Below are 21,132 nucleotides of genomic sequence, written 5' to 3' on the forward strand. Positions count from 1 at the left end.
AAAATCCTCTAATAGCTCAAAAGAGAGGAGTACTGGGTAACCTCTCCACAGGCAGAATCTGCATCTCATGTTGTACAATTCAGGGTTCTCAGCATCTGAAGGGGCGTAACTCCATCTATCCTGTTTTTCCCTCTTGTGCTAGCTCAAATAAAGGGTATTTTAATCTATACCTTACAGAGTCTGAGTGCCTTTTTTACTGAGATCACAGGTCTGGTGCCTTGCACCCTTAGGATCCAGCCCAGTGCATTTGGTCTCTTAAAATTTAACACCTACAGCAGTTCTGTGGGTACAAAGATCTTTACTGAAATAAGAAGGGATTCTACACTCATGTCTATAGAGAAAAACTTGAGAACAGACATTATTATAACTTTTATTTATTTAACATGTGGAGATGGCAGCACTGACACCAGACTGTATTTTGTCACAGGAATAGATATGTACATCTTGAAAAGTTCAACCTCTATTACATAGAAACTACAGAAGCATCATAGCAAAACTACACAAACCTAAACACAAAAATGTCCCTATAACTTACTGTGGAATCTTTGCTAAGTCTTTAAAAAAGCAAGCAATACAAGTCAGAAAAGTTATTTTCAGAGATGAAAGAGGAGGAGAATCAATTAGTTTGCTTCAAAATGAATTTACTTCAACTGGGACTGAAACAATTCCCAAACCTCTTATTTGCTCATTTTAGATGACATAGTCAATAGATCTGTCAGGTCTGCTATCATAAATCACACAAAGTTTATTGACAAGAATAAAGCTTATACCTAACACACAGACTCAAAATATTGAATTTTTAATTTAAGGAAACAAACATTTGTCAGCTTAAGTATTCAATACCTCATTCAGTGAAGACAGAGGAATTTTATTTACAGATTAAAAAAAATTAATATCAAAAGTGGTAACTAAAAAGGAATTTACAGCTTTTTCAAGCTAGAAGTTATGCAGTGTGTGAGGATGAAAACAATGTGTATTTGAGAGATGTTTTAAAGTTTTTAAAAATTTTGGCTAACCTAAATTTTTCATTTACTATTGTCAGAAGTGAAATTTGAATATAATTTTTTGGTGCCAGTTATTATCAAATGTTTCTTAGATGAAAGAATGTGTTCTAATACTTTAAAGATAATATAAACCATTACTTGCTAGAAATGTGCCAAACACAAGCTGACAAACATCTTAGTTATACACAGGAAAACAAATGAACAAAGAAACAGCAGATTGAATCTTAGCAGTAAGTATAATTTATGAAAACTATATCTTTCAGATGTTTGTTGGAAAACTTACTGGTAAAAAAGAAAACAAAATGCCTTTCAAGATGCTCAAAACTATAACAAGAAATAGAAAAGATGATAACTAGAAAACCTGATAATTAAAGAAGCAAACAAATATAAATAAGCACTGGAAAAATTTATTTCTATGTGCTTGTGAGTGTGAACACAAGCAGAGGATGAGAGAAGAACTGCATAATTTCTTTGTCAACAGGACTACTTGATGTCAGACCAAAACTAAACATAGGCACCTATCCATACCTGGCAGCATTAAGTTAGCTAAAGCTGAAAATAAGAAACAGAAACTAATCTTCCTCTGTAACTTTACTAGGGAGATGATGAAAATCTGTAAGTGCTGCAGTTACTGCTTTTTTTCCAGGAGAGTTCTATACATAATTAATATCAACATCTTCCTTTTGTGTGTGCCCAGGATTGTTTTGTTTGACCTAGTGAATAGCTGTTCCATTTAAAATATACTGTGTGGAAATCAGCATACACCATTTTGGTAATGGTCTCATTATTTCACCATAGAGATACAATAATCTCCCTTCTCCTCTTGCTGACACCAGCTTATTTATCCAAAGACTGTTGACCTATTTTGGTGCAATATACAGCTTGTTATGTTCAACTGCAGGTCTTTTGTGATCCTTTTAAGAATAACAGCTCTCTAGGAAATAGTTCCCATTTTTTGCAGGAATATCTTCCCCAACCTGGTCTTGCATGTGCTGTTATGCTTTTGTTCACACTAAGACATCTTCTACAGATCAGTTCAGATCTTTCAAGCAGTTTATATAGTGGTTTATATGAGTGTTTTATTTTCATCCCTCTTACCCCACCTCTTAATCAAATATGCAACGACAGAAGTGTGACAATCACAGATTTCACACTTACTGTCAGTGATGAAAATGGTGAATCTTTTCAGGTCAGCCACTGGTCCTTGTGAAACCTGTCTGCAGATCAACCTGACTTTCAGTGCTTTGCAGACGCTGTGTGTTATCCCGATGTCTTGTAAAGCGTTGACATGGGTAAGCTATACTTCCTAGTTATCATGCTGTTTCCTGCTTTTTTAATCTGACATTCATTAAAACCTCTATTTTTAGAAGTACCAACCTCCTTTAACTTCCCACTTACTTCGAATGCAGTTGCAGGTGACTGAAAAAAAAATCAATCTTTTACAGCAGTCTTAAAAACTGGTGGGTGTTTAACTTCAAGCAGATCTGGCAACAGTCAATTTAGTGTAATTGTTGTAAACAAACAAAGGAATGTAAAATGAACTTACCGGTAGGAAAAAACAGTTGTTTTGTATACACCACCGTGTATGATTACTTGAATTAGGAAAACTTGCATTTGATGAATTAAGAACTGAGGGAAAAGCTATCACAGCACTATCCAGGAAAAACTAGAAAAAAACCAACATACAATCCATTAGCTTGACAGCTGCTTAAGATCAAAATAGAGAATAGAAATGGAGAAGCAGAGAAAGCCTTGCCAGTAACCATTCAACTTTGGTATTTCACTGAAAACTTAAATAGTGAAGGGGAAATGACATCACACGATTACTTGTTCAAGCATCCTCAAACAAAAAAAACTTTGTTAACCTTCATCTGACACTTTCCATTTGAATAAAAGACAAAAGGCTCTTTGTTACATTACTTTCATATATATCAGAAGCTCACACAGATAAAAGACAATGATGAAATAAATTCAATATGAATAATTCCTTGGTTTACCTCAATTGAACGTCCTATTTAAACACAGGAAGAACTGAAGAAAGAATGAGAAGTATTAATTGAAGTTGGTTTATGCAGATGTAATAACATAATAATGTTGGTAATAATATTGGAACTAATGTCATTGAAACAGAAAAGTGGATCCAGTATCTCCCGGGTCATCAAATTCAGTCAGTTACCACATGGGAAATCATCATCATACAGACTCCCTTGATGTAGTGATCCAGTGCTTTCTTAATGATTTAGATTTTGCTGACTATGTTAATACCAGTAGTGTGAATCTCAACATTTAAGTTCTTTCTACATTTAACCACTATTCATGACCAGTTCACATGTTTTTCTTCTTGAAATAATCTCATCCTTTAGCTTTCAGATAGGTCCTTTCTCTCCCTAGTATTTACATTCCTAATACTTAATGCCATCTCAGTCTTAATTATGTTCATCAATCTATGTTTTTCTAGTTTCTTTCCTGAAAACATGCTCTTCATTTCCCTAACTGTTCTAGTAGTCCCACTCTGTACACACCTCTTTCAATTCCATCTTCTGGGTGACCAAAACTGCAAACAGACTTCCCAGATTTTATCAGTGAGTCATGCAGTAACACTAGTGCTAATTCTGCAGAAAATATGTTTTCATACATCCTAGAATCATAGAATCACGGAATAGTTAGGGTTGGAAGGGACCTCTGGAGATCACCTAGTCCAACCCCCTGCCAAGGCAGGGTCACCAAGAGCAAGTTACACAGCAACATGTTCAGGTGGGTTTGGAATGTCTCCAGAGAGGGAGATTTCATGACCTCCCTGGGCAGCCTGTTCTAGTGCTCTGCCACCCTCAATGTCAAGAAGTTCTTCCTTGTGTTGAAGTGCAATTTCTTGCATTTTAGTTTATGGTCATTGCTCCTTATCCTGTTGCTGGGCACCACTGAAAAGAGTCTGGCACCATCCTCTTAGCACCTACCTTTGAGATATTTACATATATTGAATAAATTGAATATATAAATTGAACCTGTACATATAAAATTTTGCTCCTTTGCTCACAGTTGCAAAACCTTAATAGCTCACTGTACCTCATGCAACTAGGGCTCAGACAGATCATGAAACTATAGCTGTTTTAATACATTGCTGCACATTGACATCACCCCAGCCACTAACATCATGCTCAGCAAATGTGAGGTAGCTTTCCTTCATTGGGACTCTCTAAGGCAAATGCAGTTTGTACTTATGGTGAGTTAAGAGCAGCCACATGGATGGTTATTGTGATTCAGTTGAGTTGACATTAAACCCACATAATTAATTAAAATCCTGCACTCATCGCATCTCTATCTGATGAGCTTCCAACCTGTATCAGAAATTCTTGACACTACTCTGTCAACCCAACCATAATCTTGAGCTCTGCACTATGAAATTTAATTCTAGTTCTTTTACTCAAATCCTCAGCTGACTTCTTCCTTTCTGAAATCCCAAGCCTTCCCTCACAGACACTGACTGTCACTTTAATTTCATTAGTAAATTTTACAGTCCCTCTTACATACTAAATATGAAAATCCACACTGGGTTGACCATATTAGACCATAGCAGACCACAGCAGAGCTCCACAGGTTGCCTCCCTCTCATGCGCTGTTCTCTGCAGGTAGTCAGTGTGTGACCCATCTCTAAATTCTTTCCCCATCTCTGGCTTTACCTACTATTACAGAGAAAATCAGCACAGTTTCAGCGCAGATCAACCAAATACGATCAAAATGCTTTGTTGATTTACTAACACTAGAGCTGGTCAGCTCTATCCAAGGATAGAGACCCCAAAATCCCCCTTGGCAACAGTCGCAGCACTGGACTACATGCACAGCGACTTTATCTTTTTAGAGACTATCCAATCTCCCACGCCACCATAACTGGTGAGTGCCCTTCGATATGTTTTGTGGCACTGCTTAGAAGAGCTTAAAACCATTATCTGTTAACACCCCTTCAACACATCCAAGGTTGTGGACTTGCAAAGGTTATCAAAATGCCACCTACTACCAATACCAAGTTGGCACACTTTGTACACTTGCACCTTCAGGTTGTGTTCCTTCACTAGCATACTTCTCTGACTATATATGTGAAACTACACATAATTAACCCGCAATCAGTGAACTGTACAGACAGGATCAGTATCGGTAACACAACAGATCAATCATGAAACCAGGCTCTACAAAATCTTAATAAACACCTACAGATTTTGGAACACCCTTCTATAACTGATCTCAAAGAGCTCTAATGGCTCGTACATGCATGATTATATGCACATCTGCCTCTTCTCACAGGATGTGTGGAAACACACACACTCTTCTGGGAATGCAGGTTACCCTACCTGCACACTCCCTTGTAAGGAGATGTGGGTGCTCTAGTTTCATGTGCGCTTGTGCAACTCCCTACAAACTGTTAAGGCACATGCTAGAGACAGAGCACCCTGTGAGTTCCTGCGCAAAGACAAACCTGAGGTGTGGGTCCCTGCTCGTCACAGCCAGCATTGTTGTCTGCCAGGTACAGAGCAGGCAGCCCACAGCATCTGACAGGGAGGCTGCTCTTGCTGACTGGGGCAGAGGTGTGGTGAGAGAGGGGTGACTTAGGATTCTTCTTAAACCAGGTTTGGACAGACAGCTGTTTCCACTCATAGCTCTATCTCCTGTTACACATTTCTGTGTTTCTTTTGTACTTCTTTTCCCACGATTTCCTTCTTTACTTCAGAATTCTTTCTGAGGTTGCTTGGTTACTTTTTAAGTCAGCTCAGGCCACCCTTCCTCTTTAACAGGAACAATTTTGGGCAAAGGCCTTTCAGACAGCTTTAAGCATTTAATCCCCTGCTTGCCTCCAAGTATTTAATGGCTGTTGTTAACAAGGGCATTTGCCAAGGGTCACCCACTAACAGTGCATATGCTTTTTCTGTAAACATGAAATAACTATTTAGTTTTAGAATCCCACCCTATGCATGTCCACAGAGCAAAAAATTATATAACACAAAGAACTCAAATGCAATTATATTACATAAACATATATGGTACATATATATTTTTATATATATTAATTTATATTAATGTATTTTGGGTTTGAACTTTATACAGGGCATTTCTGACCTATAAATGTTACCTGTATACACAGAACACTGGGTGAAATATGGTGTATCTGTGAATACTTGAATAAATATAAAAAGGGAAAAAAAGGATATGGAAACGTTGTCACCTCCCATGAGCTAAACAACACTTATTCTGAATGATGTGTTTGTACTTATCTTTCTTGTCTCTCATCACTTATCTACATGTGCTATGAAGCTTTGAAGATATATATTGTTCTTCAACATAGTATTTTTGTAAAAGTCAATTCAGTCCTACTAAGCAGTCACACCTACTCAAATGACTCAAATGAAAGCAGTATTTTTTATGAATATCTATGTTTTCCAGGGAACATCTGAGCATGCTACCATTAAATTCTCATTTTAACTTCACATATTCTAACAGCTTTTTCTTTTCTTGTGTTTGTATAATTTGCAATTCTTGGTTGTGAGTTTTTTGCCCCACATGATGAAAATACCTGCTGTGCTGCTATTTATTTCAATAGAAGCCATGTGGTAACAGACCCTCTCCCCAAAAAGAGGGATAAGCAAGTTAGTGCATCTCTTGTTACCTGACCAAGAATCATCAAAAGACAACATACATACATAATACACTAATATAGATCTCACAAAAGGAAAAAAAAGAAGCCATATTTCTCACTAAGGTATGAAAGTACTTGGATGTCAAATGCGTATCACAGCTTCCTTTGAAAAATGCCAGTTGGTCTGGCAGTTGAATCAGGATTTTTATCCACATATCCCCACATGAATACCTCAAGAATACTGTGGAGGATCCCAAATTCTGGTATCATTTCTCCTATTCACAAGCTCATAAGCAGGAATTTAAGGAGAGCCTGGAATGCTAAGTACCTACCAAGACTATTAAGCATTTTTTAAAAAAAGAAGCATTTTTTAAAAAAAGAAGAGCTGATCCCGAGATATCAGTTACCTGGAAAAGGATGATGAAGATCTAGAGAGTGCAGTGCATTTCGCAGAATTTTTAGAGCAGTTTGGGTTTGTACAAGATTTCTTAGCTTCGGAGTGTCTGTGGTTTCAGACTAGATATAAGGGAACATTTTTTTTTAATGATGATGGTTATGAGGTACTGGAACAGGTTTCCTAGGGAGGTGGTGGATATTCCGTTCCTGGAAACAAAGTCAGGTGGGACAGATGTCCATGCCCATGGCAGGGGAGTTTGAACTAAATCACCTCTTAAGGTCCTTTTCAATCCAAACTACTCTATGATCCTGAATCTTAAAGTTGGTAGTCAGAGAACCTTCCTGGGACAGTATAGCCCTAAGATCCTGTTTCTGTGTCAAGAACCATTCATGCATTTGATGCAGAAGTCACTGAAACCAAGAGCTGTTCCAGGATTCTTTCATCATGCCATGTTTCTTGAAATCACATGAATCCCAGAAGATGGTGAGGCACAATCATTGTATGCAGTCATTCATTCAGCTTCCAAGTATCAACCCTTTGCAGTTATGCAGTCCTATCATCTCTCTGAGATGTCTGGATTGTTCCCTGCAGGATACTTTCTCATGTTTGGTTTAAAGAAGGTCAGCTTGACAAAAACAGTTTTCCTCAGCCGCTGACTTTTGTCCTACTCTCTATATAGCATCTCTCTGATGCTCGCCCTCTCCCTTCAGCTAAGAAGTATTTGATACCTATGTCACATTAGCTGATTTTTAACTTCCCTCCACTGATCATGACTATATACCTCTCAGATGCGAAGATCAGATTCAGATGTCTGTTGAAACAGCTAATTTGAAGTAAAATTGCACCCCCATTCTCTTCCAGTGTTCTATGACCATGCAGACTGAGTTTTATTTGACATTTTGGTCTTAATTATGATTTATTAGGTGTGGGATGGTTAGACGCTTTCTATCTCCATTAAATCTTAATGGCTACATTTTGCCTTTTTCTACTGAAAGAGTTCATGGAAATAAATGCAGTTAATGGACTCTGCTATTAAGTACATGTTGCTTGGAGATATAATAATGATACTTCAGAGTCTCTCCCACAATTTGCTATTAATGTTAAGGAAATGCAAATTTCACAATCACATTTAAAGTCATTTTTGCTAGTCAAACTATTAAGGTTTAGTTTCAAGGGGGGAATTGTACTTAAAATTATCATCTCATGAATACCATGGAACACGATTATTTGTAACACTGTAACATTACTGATAAGGCACAAAGACTAAAATACAGCCTACTAGGTTTCACTATAACATTTAGTCCACCTAAAATTGGACTTGAGCCAACAAAATTAAAACCTTTTTCTAAAAATAATGTACTGAACAGCTGCTTTTTTTTTGCTAGAATGCCTTTTACTAGTTGAAGGCCAAATTTGAAGTGGGCTGTACACACTAGTAGAACTTTAGTCTAAGCCAAAAACAGTTGCTGACCATATTTTATTTTACATTTTTTAACTTAATAAATAACCATATGCATGAATTCTAAGTCAAAGTATACTTTAAACCCAAGTAGGCTCTTTCTTTTCCTCTTATACATTTATAGAATTCAATATAAGAGAAAGTCTAATCTGATACTCATTTTACAAGTTACTCCATCTCTAGGTTTTATCCCGTTATATATAAATAACTTTTGCCTGGCTGAAGGTTATAATTCAAAAAAGCATATAGTCTAGAGCTGAGGACAAAAGGTCATGGTGAATCAATAGTTTTTCAGAATAACTGTTGCCATTGCTTACTGCTTTCACTGCTGAAAAGTGAGTTTATTATCTCATTTCCAGCCATTGCTTCTTTGAGTTTCTCCTCTACCAGCCTTACACAGGTAATTAATTTGGTAAATTTTAAATGTTGAAAATGGAATTATTTTTGAGTCTTATCTTCTCTCGTCCAAAAAAGTAGGAAAAAGAAAAATCAGAAAACCAACAAAAACAAGACTAAAAAAATTCAACAGTAAAAATGGAGAGAAGGTACTACCAGAATTTTCAATTGTTCACATTTAAAAGCCCACATTACACATAAAGCCCACATAAAGCCCTTGGATGACTCTAGTACTTACAGTAAAAAATGACTGACTGAGAGTCAAATGTTGTGGGGAAACAAAACAAAACAGAGTAGGTATTATCAATCTCTGAGTCCTTTCTGAGCCTCAAAAGTACCAGCAACTCAAGGAAGAGCTAGAGTTCCAATTTCAAAAGCACTGAAATGCAAATCTCACTCACTTGAAACATGACTAATATCTATGCATTAATGTTGTAATGAAAACATTACCTAAATAAGTATAAAGGAGTTCCTATTTCACAGATACAGAACTGAACTGGAACACCTTCACAGGTTTACAAACAGAAACAGCCCTAGTCAACAGGACAAAACAAAGGAAGTTTTTTGATCCCATAATACTGCTCATCTCATTAGACAACACACCCTTAAGAACAAACAAGATCATTAAGATTCATGCTTTAGGTAAACTAATGACAGATCTAATCTATATTTGCTATAGTTACAAAAGAATAATAGAATTACATAGATTTTTCCTACTGGAAGAGAAAAGCCCAGGTTAAATGACTAAAGTAGACATAAGCCCTAACAAATTTGTAGTTCAGTATATTTGAAGTTTTGATGTAACTTTGAATCTTTTTTCTTATTCAAAAAAAAAGAGAAGCATGTGAAATCAATGATGTTGGGATCAGCAGAGGAGCATCACAAAACTGAACAGAACTTAGTTTGTTTCGCACAAAGTCTTCTACACATTCTGTGAGGAGATACTTCACTCCTTCAGCAATGCTCTGTTTTTCTAAGCAATGCATAGATGATCAAGGGACTTGCACAATTCAAACCTGGGATTTAATTATTAATTATAAATAATACTTTTCTTTAACATATTTAGCCAGGTTCTGAGCTCTTGCTGAGCATCCTTTATGCAGAGGCTCTCATTGCACAGTATGTTTTCTGTTGCTCTGCTTTATATTTCTGTCTCTGGCAATCGTTACCATGTAGGTTCCTGGCATAGCCACAGGCCAAAAATTCAACACCTAAACAAATACTGAACAAAAACAACAAAAAAAATCTTAAAAGAAAAAAAAATCCAAGAAAAATTACTCCTTTTCCCTTACCATGTTGAATACAGCCATGGTTAATATTATAGCAGTGGTTGTCAATGTAAGAGTGATCCTTGGCCAAGGACGGTTTGCAATTATTCCAGATGATTTCAGGATCCACAACAATGAAGTTGATGCTTTCTTGCTACATTGCTAAGTGCAAACGGTATAGAAAAGAGGAAAAAATAGCTTTAGTATATTTAATTATTATTAAAAAGAGTAGAATTAAGAAGGCTCAATATTGAGGGCAGCATTAATCTTGAAACAGTTTACAGAAATATTTAACTATTATAGTCTCACAAGAATTACAGAACATGATTATACACAAAATTAAGGGCAAATTTAGTTAAAATATCTGCCATAATATCAATTCTGTTAAATAATTATAATTTGCAAGTACCTTATTAAACATTTTCTATATACTACTAATAATAGCAAATATAAAGTTGAGAGCAGTGTAATTACCTTTAATATCAGTAAAACCCATGAAAATTAACTGACCTGCCTCACCTCAATTGAAAGGGTCATATTTAGTGGCCTCTGGAAACATCAAAATGTAAATAATGACTCTGCAAAGTCTTTGATAGAGAATAAAGGGTATATACATAGATACATCCTTGGCAGCCCACAAAACAGAAGAGTGTCTGGGTTTTCCTTTCATTTGTTTGAAGTCTTGTTTGATAATTTTAAGTGAAAAATTAACTCAGCAAAGCAAATCCACCTTCCCTAAAACTATCCAGAAAGTAAATAAGCACACAACAACTGGACTTACAATTTGATGCAAAGACTATTTAATGAATAGAAATTTTTTTCTTACATAGTGACAAAAATTAATAATAAAAAACTGACTCATTTAATCTGCTTCCAAAAACACATTGCAAAGCCTCCATTCACACATGCATGGTGCCTAGAGGCACAAGAGGCTCACACAGAATAAACAATAATTTGTGACACATCCAATAAATATTATTTTTCCCAAAACTTTAGCAATGAAGAGATAAGGTTGCCTAGAAGCATCTTGTGCCCTTTCAAAATGTCAAATTCAGTTATAGGGAAACCTCTGTAAAAAAGGCAATGAAAAGTTAAGGAACATGACAGTCCCACAAAAGTAATTGCTTTTTTCAACTTGTTTTGTCTATTTACTTAATATTATCAGAGATCACTTTACATATTGTTTTTCACCCCAGCCACAGCAATCAGCAGAGATACAAGCACAGCCGGCACCAGAAATGGGAACTCAAGCACTAAAAATGAACAAACATAGGACTTAATTTGCAGCACTGATCCATTAGTTCAGGTTCAATAGCTATGGAACATCATGTTAAATTACACTATTACCCCACACACGTGATGGATTTTGCATTAAGGTCTTTGTCATATGTCAGATAACTATTTCCCTCCTAATTATACACTATTTGAACAAGTCCACTATATATGCAGAACTTTTTTTGCATATTGTTTCATAGAATAGAACCATAGAATCAACGGGGTTGGAAAAGACCTGCGAGATCATCAAGTCCAACCCTTGATCCAACATTGCCGTGGTTACTAGACCATGGCACTAAGTGCCACATCCAGTCTCATCTTAAAAGCCTCTAGGGATGGTGAATCCACCACCTCCCTGGGCAGCCCATTCCAATGTCTGATTACTCTCTCTGTAAAAAACTTCTTCCTAATATCCAAATTTCCTTTTATGATAGGGAGTTTTGCATACTGGATTGTACAGAATCTGAATTCAGTTTCTGAAAGGTTAAAACACTCACTGGAATCTCAAGGATGGACAAAGAAAAAGTAAAATGCAGGCAGCTTTTACACATACATTACTCTTTCATATTAAAAAACCACAAATACGTAAACTCAAAGGACCTGCATTTTTGAGCAAAAAATTCCTACTCAAAAGCTCTTTTAAACTTCCAAACTTTGTTTTTCACCCTTAAGTATATAGCAAATTTCAATATAATGGGAATCCACATGTAGCTTTTAGAAAAGTTTTGTCATCCTTCCCACTTTAATATAGTAAAAAGCACAAAGTCTTGATTACTGCTCTTGCTACAGAAGGGGAGTGTTCCAATGGATGCAGGGAATGGATCTGTGTGAAAATGAATCATTCAGTTACCTGTCTAGTCTGCCTAAAACCCAGTAAGTCAATGAGCACAGATTTACAGCAAATTAAAACAGTCATGAAATCGTACCTTAAATTACGCTTTGTCTTTATTGTAGCTCACCTGGAGCTTTACTACAATTTCACCTACATTGTTCTGGGATTTTCTTGTAAATTTAGAAGTAGTTGGGATAGTTTAAGCTGTATTAGGGACAAGACTAGGCAAGTACACTGAGGAAGTATGACGAATATAAAGTGGATAAGAAATTCTATAGATAAAGCTGTTCACTGTGTTCTTCTTTCTGAATCACTTTGCGGGGAGCTGTACTGTGTAAGGAAAACCTGTAGGATAAGAAATTCCAAGAAAATAAGCTAATGATGAAAATAAATTATCTGGTTTAAACCAGATATATTTTACTATGAATTTTACTGGTTTTAGGTTATCTGATGAGAGGCTAATCAAATTAAACACAAAGACATGGTGATGATCAAAAGAACAATGACAGATGGTGGAATCAAAGTAACCTCATCAATGAAGAACAGAAGCCACTGAATCTGCTGCTCCTAAGACTATTGGAGGAGAATGTTGCAGCCATGGTTTCTTATGGGAAACGTACTAAGAAGACTCAATGAAAAAAAACTTCCTTTACAGGATTCCCTCCAGACTAAGGGTGTTCTCTGCCTAAAAGGATAGTGGGTTGGCACAGGATACTTAATTTTGCAATGGAGCAGAGAGAAACTTGGGATTGTGTCAAACATTATGGTGTATTTTAAAGGTATTGTGGGTATGTGGAAAATTTACATGATGTTTAAGGGACAGGACACAGGAGAGGAAACAGAGGCATAAATGTGGATCAGAGAGGAACGGAGGTAAATGGAGAAGAGAGGAGATGAAAGGAAATGGTTGCAGGTGAACACTTGTCTTAATGAGTCTGTTGCATATTGTTATTAAATTCTATCCCTAACCATCTACTGTGTAAGAGCAGCCTTTGTTTTGAGCCTGCATGTGTGCGCATGCCAGAAAACTTCATGCTGGACTAGATGGCAAGAAGCACAGGATAAGTGCCAGCCATCCTGTGGAGAGAGATCATATATGTGAGGCACCTGAGGGCTGGGTAACACCAGCTGAAGTGTCTCAGATCAGTCTCTGGGAAGACCTATAGGGCGTGAGGGGGAGTGTGTGTGTAACCACTAGGAAAATTTAAACAGAACTGGCTGTCAAGCAGGAAATTTATGTTTGGAAAGACCCAAGATCTGAGCTAGTCACTCTGTAAAGTGGACTTTGCTAATGTATTTTAGCAAGAAGGAACTAATTGGACTGATTTTCTACATTTCCTTAAAAAGCTGTTTTTCTGCTACCATTAAAGAAAAAAAGAAAGGCAACTTTATCACTAAGAAAAAGTCTGGAGAACAACACAGGTTTCAGGAAACAATATATCATTCAGTCAATGTCATTAATCAATAAAGATATTCCATTCTTTAAATTGCTATTGCTAAAATTACAGATACTGCTGGCTCTGACCTCAAAAATACTTGAGTGATGTTAGAGGGCAACTTCAAAAATGAAGTTGTAGAGAGTTATTTCCACTTGTCAAACAGAAACATACCATAGCTCAGCAATGTTTTTCTTACCAGGCTGTTAAATGCACAGCTCTGAGTTCTGGAGGGGAAAGACTACTGTTTATTTGGTACATCTGTCATGCCCACTGAGTTTGTTAAGCCAATGAGGGTCCTTCCTGAAAGGAAAATTTGTGACAAAACCCTAGAAATCTTTAAGCCATTGAGTAGACAGTCTTTGGAAAACAGGAAATAATACACTGTTGAACAGTAAATCTCTATGTGAATTAACAGATTTGCCGAACTTCTTTTCACCTTTCAGCAATCCAAATCTAGTCCATATGTAGTACAACTGCAGCAGTTCACTACTGCTGAAAATTCAGGGAACCTCTGGAAGCAGAACTGGAGTGGAAGGGTGATCGTTAAATTCAGACTTTTAATAGCACTGGCAGAATTATGCAGCTTTATTTTGCTGATTCAATAGCTTACATCATGTGCTTTTTGTTGTGAATGTTATGTCTCCTTGGCAATTTTCTGAATAAAATGGAGAATGAGATTACAGGAAGAAAGTAATCATTTCTTGAAAGCACGAAAGTAGGATAAGATACCAGATCTCAGTAGCATTAGATTCTGTGTTCATTTTAAGTGGAGCTGGCAGAATATTGTTCAGTGTTTATCATTTACCAACTAGAAATAATAGTTATTTGTAGTATGAGAGGTGACTAATGGATTACCTTTTCATCTGAACATGTTAAATCTGATATGACAGCTCAGCATGATAATGAGTAATAACTTATTTTGAATATTCAGGACATTAAAATGTATCCTGTGTTGTCTTTCCACACATAAAAACATACTTCAGCATTTAATAAAATGAATGCTGTCTTTCTGAGTGAGATCAAGGAACTGGTGAGAGAATTAATTGTGACAGCTATGTTGTAGATGAAAGACAGTGTCGCGAGAGCTGTCACATTTCTTCATATGCTAGCCGAGGTTGGAACATCTTCACTGAAGATCTCTTATTTACAGAAAGCTGTTGAATCACATTTTCTATCAATCTATTATTGTTCTTTTCATTTTGCATTCAAATACAACTTGGTATTTTACTGATGTTACAAAGAAAAAAATCAAGAGAAACAAAATTCAGATTTTTTTTCACATGCTTGTTTACACTCAGACTTGAAGAAGACACCACAGTTCAAACCCAAAGAACTGGCTGACAGTGGATTTAAGCTTGGAGAATGGGGATTTTGCTGCATAGGTACAAGCTTTTACTTGACATACTTCTTAGTGGTCCTAATGTTGATAAAAAGAATTAAAATACTTCTAAAATGAGTACTGTAACACCAAGCTTTTGAACTCAATTGTGGCACCTGTAAATCTAAGCCAGGCATTTTGAATCATATGGAATACAGTCAGGTGAAAAGTCTACTCAACTTACATTTCCTGCAACTGGCTGAACAAAATCTAGATTACTAAATAAAGAAATAACAGCAAAAACTAAAGTTTGTATCACATTTTTAATTTCATCACACTTTGCAGTGTTTATTATCCTTCGCAAAGGGTCGCGTTAAAATGGCCACATGGTTCACTTCAACTGTGTCATTCAAAGTAAAGAACATGTCTGTGAGCTGCATAAATATGCCTTTAGGCAGTCAGAGCTCAGTCCCGGCACTTCCTGTGCTGCTTTCTACAGTCACTAAAATACACAGTCACTGTGCTATATGCTACTTTAAGGTAAGATGTTCTCAATCCCTCCCATCAAAGCTTTTCTATTTCTCAGAAATATTTAAAGAGCTACTGAGAAGAATCAAACTGAATGACTTTTTAAAGACAATACTCAGGGCACTAAAGTAGACAAAGGAGTTCGAAATGCTACGTTCTATGCTGACCGACTCTTGATTTCCAAGTGAGATGCTACCATTCAAAAATTGTCTCACACAACAGGAGCCCTGATCTGTGACCATATTGCAGTACTAACACATCACGAATATCAACTTGCAGGTAATACATGTAAAAAAACTTGAAAACAATCTGGATGCTCTCTGCTTTTGTCCTTTTAAAATTAACCATAGGAAAAATAATTTGCATACTAGACTTATTATAAAGAAGCACACTTGGATATCTTTTATTTGGAAGTAACTTACAATCTCATCTTGGGCAAAGACACTAAAAAGCAGCATTACTGTATTTAAAAAACTTTCAAGCTAGTCTCATCAAAAAATATTAATGGAGAACTTGTTAGCAAAACAGAGATAAGAAATTCATTCGCCAAGATAGGCAAGTTCTCCAGCTGGTCACAATCATGTAATGTCATAAACATGGTAAGAAAGATTTTTTTTTACTGACATCAGTACATTTCCAAAAATTCCTGAAGTCTGAACATAGTACTTTACTTAGTGGTGATGGATTTGCTGTAGTAGTGCCTGTGCTAGAAACTCATCAGAATGACATTTAAGTTTGATGAGCCTCTTTCATGGACCCTGCTGTAGGTGCCAAAGTGCCTCTCTAGGTTTTCCCTTCCTTCCCCCATCCCTGTTTTAATCTTAATTTACAAGCAAAGCCTTATATTGAAGAAAATAAAGGGCCTAGATCTTTCATCTGTATTGGTGTTAAGAAACACTCACATCAGAGATAAAATTCCGTGTCAAAAATAATTTTCAAGTAGTGTTGGTGCTGATATTCCTTTCCTTGCAGAGTTTTTAAATACCTTAAGCGTATACTGTTTTTCTGACTGTTAAATACCAACACCAATTGCTTTACAGTAAAATACAAAGAAAAGGTAAAGATTGTGTTTCACTCTTTGTACAGTGGTGTGGCGTAAACAAAGTGCTCTCTCCAGCAGTGTTGGGAGAATAGAGATTGTGCATGAACAATTTCCTCTGCATTTCTGTGAGCCTTGCCTTGGCATGGCTGGGTGCAGACAGTAAAAGAACTGTGTAACTAATATGGCTTCAGCCTTTGAAGTTAGAACAAAGAAGGCTCCCTGCCAAAGTTAAGATGGAGTTTCAAGAGGGTGAACGTGTGCCCTCAGCTCATAAGGACACACCTGTTGTGGTCCAATTAGCAGTGGACAACAAAGTATGTTTTCCTTATGTATCCAATGCTGTGTGAAGAAGAATCACGCGTCTGGGTGTCATAAGCAGTATATAAAGTGTGTTCTCCTTCTAATAAGTCTGACATTTTGCCGATCAAATTGGTCTGTGAGCGATCTGTCCGTGCCTCTCCACCGATACAGCAGGGACAGGGCTGCTCATGTACTGGCTAAACTGTCAGATGCTTTGGTGACCTCAAAGCAGAACATCTTTCTCAACTGTAGAGGTAGTTATTTTCTGATGTTTATTTTGTTGGTATTGTGTTCTGCTAATTCCATGGTTCAGTTGGGTATTTAAGAGAGACTATAAACATGTTCAGATGAGATGGTATTACTTCTATCTTCCCTATTAGCTGAAGTAGTTAAATAGGCTTGCAAGTTATAAACATATACAGCAAAAAGCTATTTCATATTAGTGGAAAATAATTGGCACAAAGAGTATGTCACATCAATTAAGTGCACCCATGTCCTAGGTAATGCAAAGAGATTTTTGAGATAGTATTTGAATCAATGAACGTGGAAAATCTGCTTGAGGCTAATAGTTCTTTGGCCAGCTACCTCAGCCACCCCACAGATCTTTCCTTTACGTGCTTGGTGTGGTTTTTTCCTATTGATTGCATTACATTTTCTGATGTATCATTTAGGTAACCAGATGTCTACTTCCTTGCATTCACATCAGGAGGTAAAACACATTAACAGTTACCAGGTCTGAGGCATTTCACACTCATTCTATGAATCTGTCTGTACTTGAGGAAGATAAAGAGAAGAGACACAGAATATATATGAGCTAAAGGATCATCACTGCATGGTCCTGTTTCTGCATGTAATTTGGGAAGGAAACCTCTCAAGGAAAATTCAAAGAAAATATTCAAAATTAATAAAAAAGAAGAGACTACATTTAAAATGTGAAAGTATAAACCATAAAATATCTTTACCAAAAAGACTCATAATCTTCAGATTTTACTGTGATTATCTAAAAAACTAACAACAAAAAAAAGCATAGCCACAAAGAAGTAATTAGAACATAAATTCCTTTCACGTTTCAGGACATATGCCATTTTAGCTAGGACTGAGGAAGGTTCAATGCCTATGGCCCAAGACTGGCAGGGAATGAAACACTCCAAAGGTAGGCTCTGGACATCTCCTTATTTGTGCTACTACTGTGCTGCATCCTTTGATGGAAACATTGCTATTCTTCTTTAATGACTGACATTATCACTCCACACTAGATTGAGCTGACCACACCAGTGCTGCTAAACAGTAGAATCAATTAAGAATAAACTCAGAGTGAAAGAGTGAGCACAAATCTCTTGGAATATTGCCATTAAATTCTGTAAGAGCCAGTAATTTTAGCATTACAATCTGGGTGGGTTTTTTTCTCTTGCCAATGAAATGAAAATTAGAGAAACTTGTTCAGTGCTGGGTTTTGTGTGACTTACTCTGTGGTGGTGACAGCCATTTGTAATTGGTGGAGACTGAGAGGGCAGTGTCAAAAGTACTGAGACAAGCACATAACACAGTGACAGCCAGATGTCCTAACTTGAACTCAGATTTTGCTGTCTTCACTGGCACTACAGGTACCATTCTATAATCTTGTTAATAGTCCTGTAAATATTTGATTACTACTGCAAGTTTATGTACCAGATGCAGGGGCTCAGGTTGGTGGTAGGGCAACTGGCCAGCTGGCAACTGGCCGCCCTGGCCGGGCACCCCACAGGACAGCAGTGCAAGAAAGAGCCAGAAGTGTTGGGCAGAGAGAGGAGGAGGGAACAAAAAGAGAGAAACAGCAGAGGGAACACCAAGGTTGGAGGAAGAAGTACTTATACTGGAGTAGATGGCCACACTTCAGCCCATGGAGCAGGTGATGTTCCTGAAGGAACTGCAGCCTGTGGAGACCCTAAGATGGAGCAGGATGAAACTGTGAACAGAAGAAGCAGCAGACAGAAATGCCTATGTACCAACCACTCTCTACCCCCACTTGTGCTTCCTGAGGAGAGGTAGAAGAGTCTGGAGCAAGGGAATGAAACTGAATTTGGAATAGGGGGGACTAATGGCACAGCTTTCATATTTGGTTTTGTTTATTACTACCTAAATCTATTTGCATTGGTAATAAATTAAATTAATTTTCCCCAAGTTGAGTCTGCTTTGTCTATGACAGTAATTGGTCAGTGATTTCCCTGCCTTATATCAAGCCACAAGCTTTCTCATCCTATTTTCCTATCCCATCCTTCTGAGTGAGGCAGAGTGAGTGAGCAGCTGAGTGGGTGTCTGGCCCATAGCCAAGGCTAATCCACCACAGGTCATCTGTCAGAGTCAGTCAGACCCAAAAAATTCTCAGTTTTTTTGGTGCATTTTAGAAGAGAGATATTTGGTGAATTTAAAATCTGCAATTATGTGCATATGCATGTACATACAAGCACATCCACATTTACTACATGCCCTCTATAGGGGAATCCAAAATGTACCTCTTTAGAAAAAGAGGTGTGAAAATCTCCCACTGGCAAAAAAATCCCCTAACAAACCCAAACCACATTAGCATTAGGATGATAAAGCCTGATTTCTGTTAACATTGACACTGTAGTGGGAAAACTCAGATATTGATACTTATATGGTTTGAAATTTTAGACTTATAGAAAGAAAACATTTATACTTATGGGTCAGATACAGCAATGAGTATGCTACTGAAATATAACACAGGTTGTCACTGTGGTTAAAGCTGCAAAACAATACTTGGATTTTGACATGAAGGAAGAAATCTTAGGGAGAAGACAAGGGAAAGAAAAACCTACTGCCTCTTTTGTTAACTCTCTCTCATCCATCACCTTACAGAACAACTTCCATGCTCATGAAGGAAAGACAACGCTGCATCAACTATAGCCATAAGTTGCTGAAAGGCTTCTTAGCAGCATAGTTTCTGTATTAGAATATATGAACTCACAAAGACGTAGACAAAAGTAGCTCCTGTTCAAGTTATTTAGGTTAGAACGTGACATCTGGCAAGTCAAGAGAATTGCAATAATAGGACTCCATTTCTGGGAACTATTTACAAGGCATTGTAAGTAGGTGTTAGTCATTATTCAAGTGGCAAACTCCTCAACTCTGACTTGGGATATTTGCTTAGCCATCCCTTTAAATCCAGAAAAATATGTTTGTATTCCTCCTAAGTAACACTATAAATAAAAGCCCCAGGAGAGTGTATGTCCCAGCACTTCTTGATGCCATTTCATTAGCACCTCTGTTACCTACAGGAAAAAGGCTGGTTTTTCCTTGAAGGATTGTTTTTTTTTAATTTGCTAATTGAAGGGCAGTACACTGATATCACCATTTTACTCTTATGTCAATAACAAATAGCAATCAAGTATGACATTACATGAGAACTAAGTTTTACTGTTAAGTAATAGCAACACCTCTAAGACCTCTCTTCAATGAGTAACGATAATTTAAAATATTGTTTCATTCTATTTCAGATTAATTCCTGAGCAGTGGCAGCATCTGTAACTTATTGGAAAGACAACTGAAATGTACATTAATTATATTTTCTTAAAAATATGTCCTGGTTGATTATAAGCCTCACAAGAGAAGAGAGGGAAATTATAAAACCCTGCTTCCACTGTTTCTTTCTTTAACTACTTTTTCTTACTGTTTTACTGCATAGTCTTTCCCATGTGATATTTTGCTTTTTTATAAAAGATATTTCAGCTTTTGCTATGATAGTTTATGGCAACGCAGAGAAGGAGAAGTGGAGACTAAGTGACAGGTATACAGATAGTTTTATTTCAGATTATAGGACAAATTCAGATTGTGTTCACTTTCTTACAAATCCTGAAGCTCCTTGTTCTAGATGGAGTTACATGGTGGATCTATTTGAGAATAACTGAAAGGAGGACAGTAATACTTGGAAATTACATTCCGAAATGCTGAAACATTTGCCCAAATATTGAATTAAATTAAATTCTCAAATTCAGCATAATATTTCGTACACTAATAGGTATTACCTGGAGTACTCAACAGCAAAATTGGAAATTTACTATAACATTTTTATATCTCAAACCAATTGTTATGGTGAAATATTCTCTAAATTCAGAAAATGGTCTTACATAACACTTAAACAAATACACAGTTCCCAAAAGAAAGCACTCATGAGTCACCTCCTGCAATCAAAATAGCAAAAGATTTTGAAAAGGTAATCAATCAAATAATAATGAAAACCTTTCAGAGGATGCA

General features: G+C 36.7%; 1 protein-coding gene across 1 annotated transcript in view; it reads right to left on the minus strand.

The window, feature by feature from the left end:
- Window positions 1-21,132, minus strand: part of ADCY2 (adenylate cyclase 2) — a 210,831-nt gene that overhangs the window by 24,968 nt on the left and 164,731 nt on the right. Inside the window, exons 16-18 of the mRNA XM_017824122.1 lie at window positions 10,172-10,309; window positions 2,551-2,670; window positions 1,872-1,899 (exon numbers count right to left, since the gene is read on the minus strand). Of these exons, the coding sequence (XP_017679611.1) occupies window positions 1,872-1,899; window positions 2,551-2,670; window positions 10,172-10,309 (286 nt within the window). The remainder of the gene's footprint in view (window positions 1-1,871; window positions 1,900-2,550; window positions 2,671-10,171; window positions 10,310-21,132) is intronic.

Source organism: Lepidothrix coronata, unplaced genomic scaffold (assembly GCF_001604755.1).
Source record: "Lepidothrix coronata isolate B3197 unplaced genomic scaffold, Lepidothrix_coronata-1.0 Scaffold109, whole genome shotgun sequence".
NCBI lineage: Eukaryota > Metazoa > Chordata > Aves > Passeriformes > Pipridae > Lepidothrix > Lepidothrix coronata.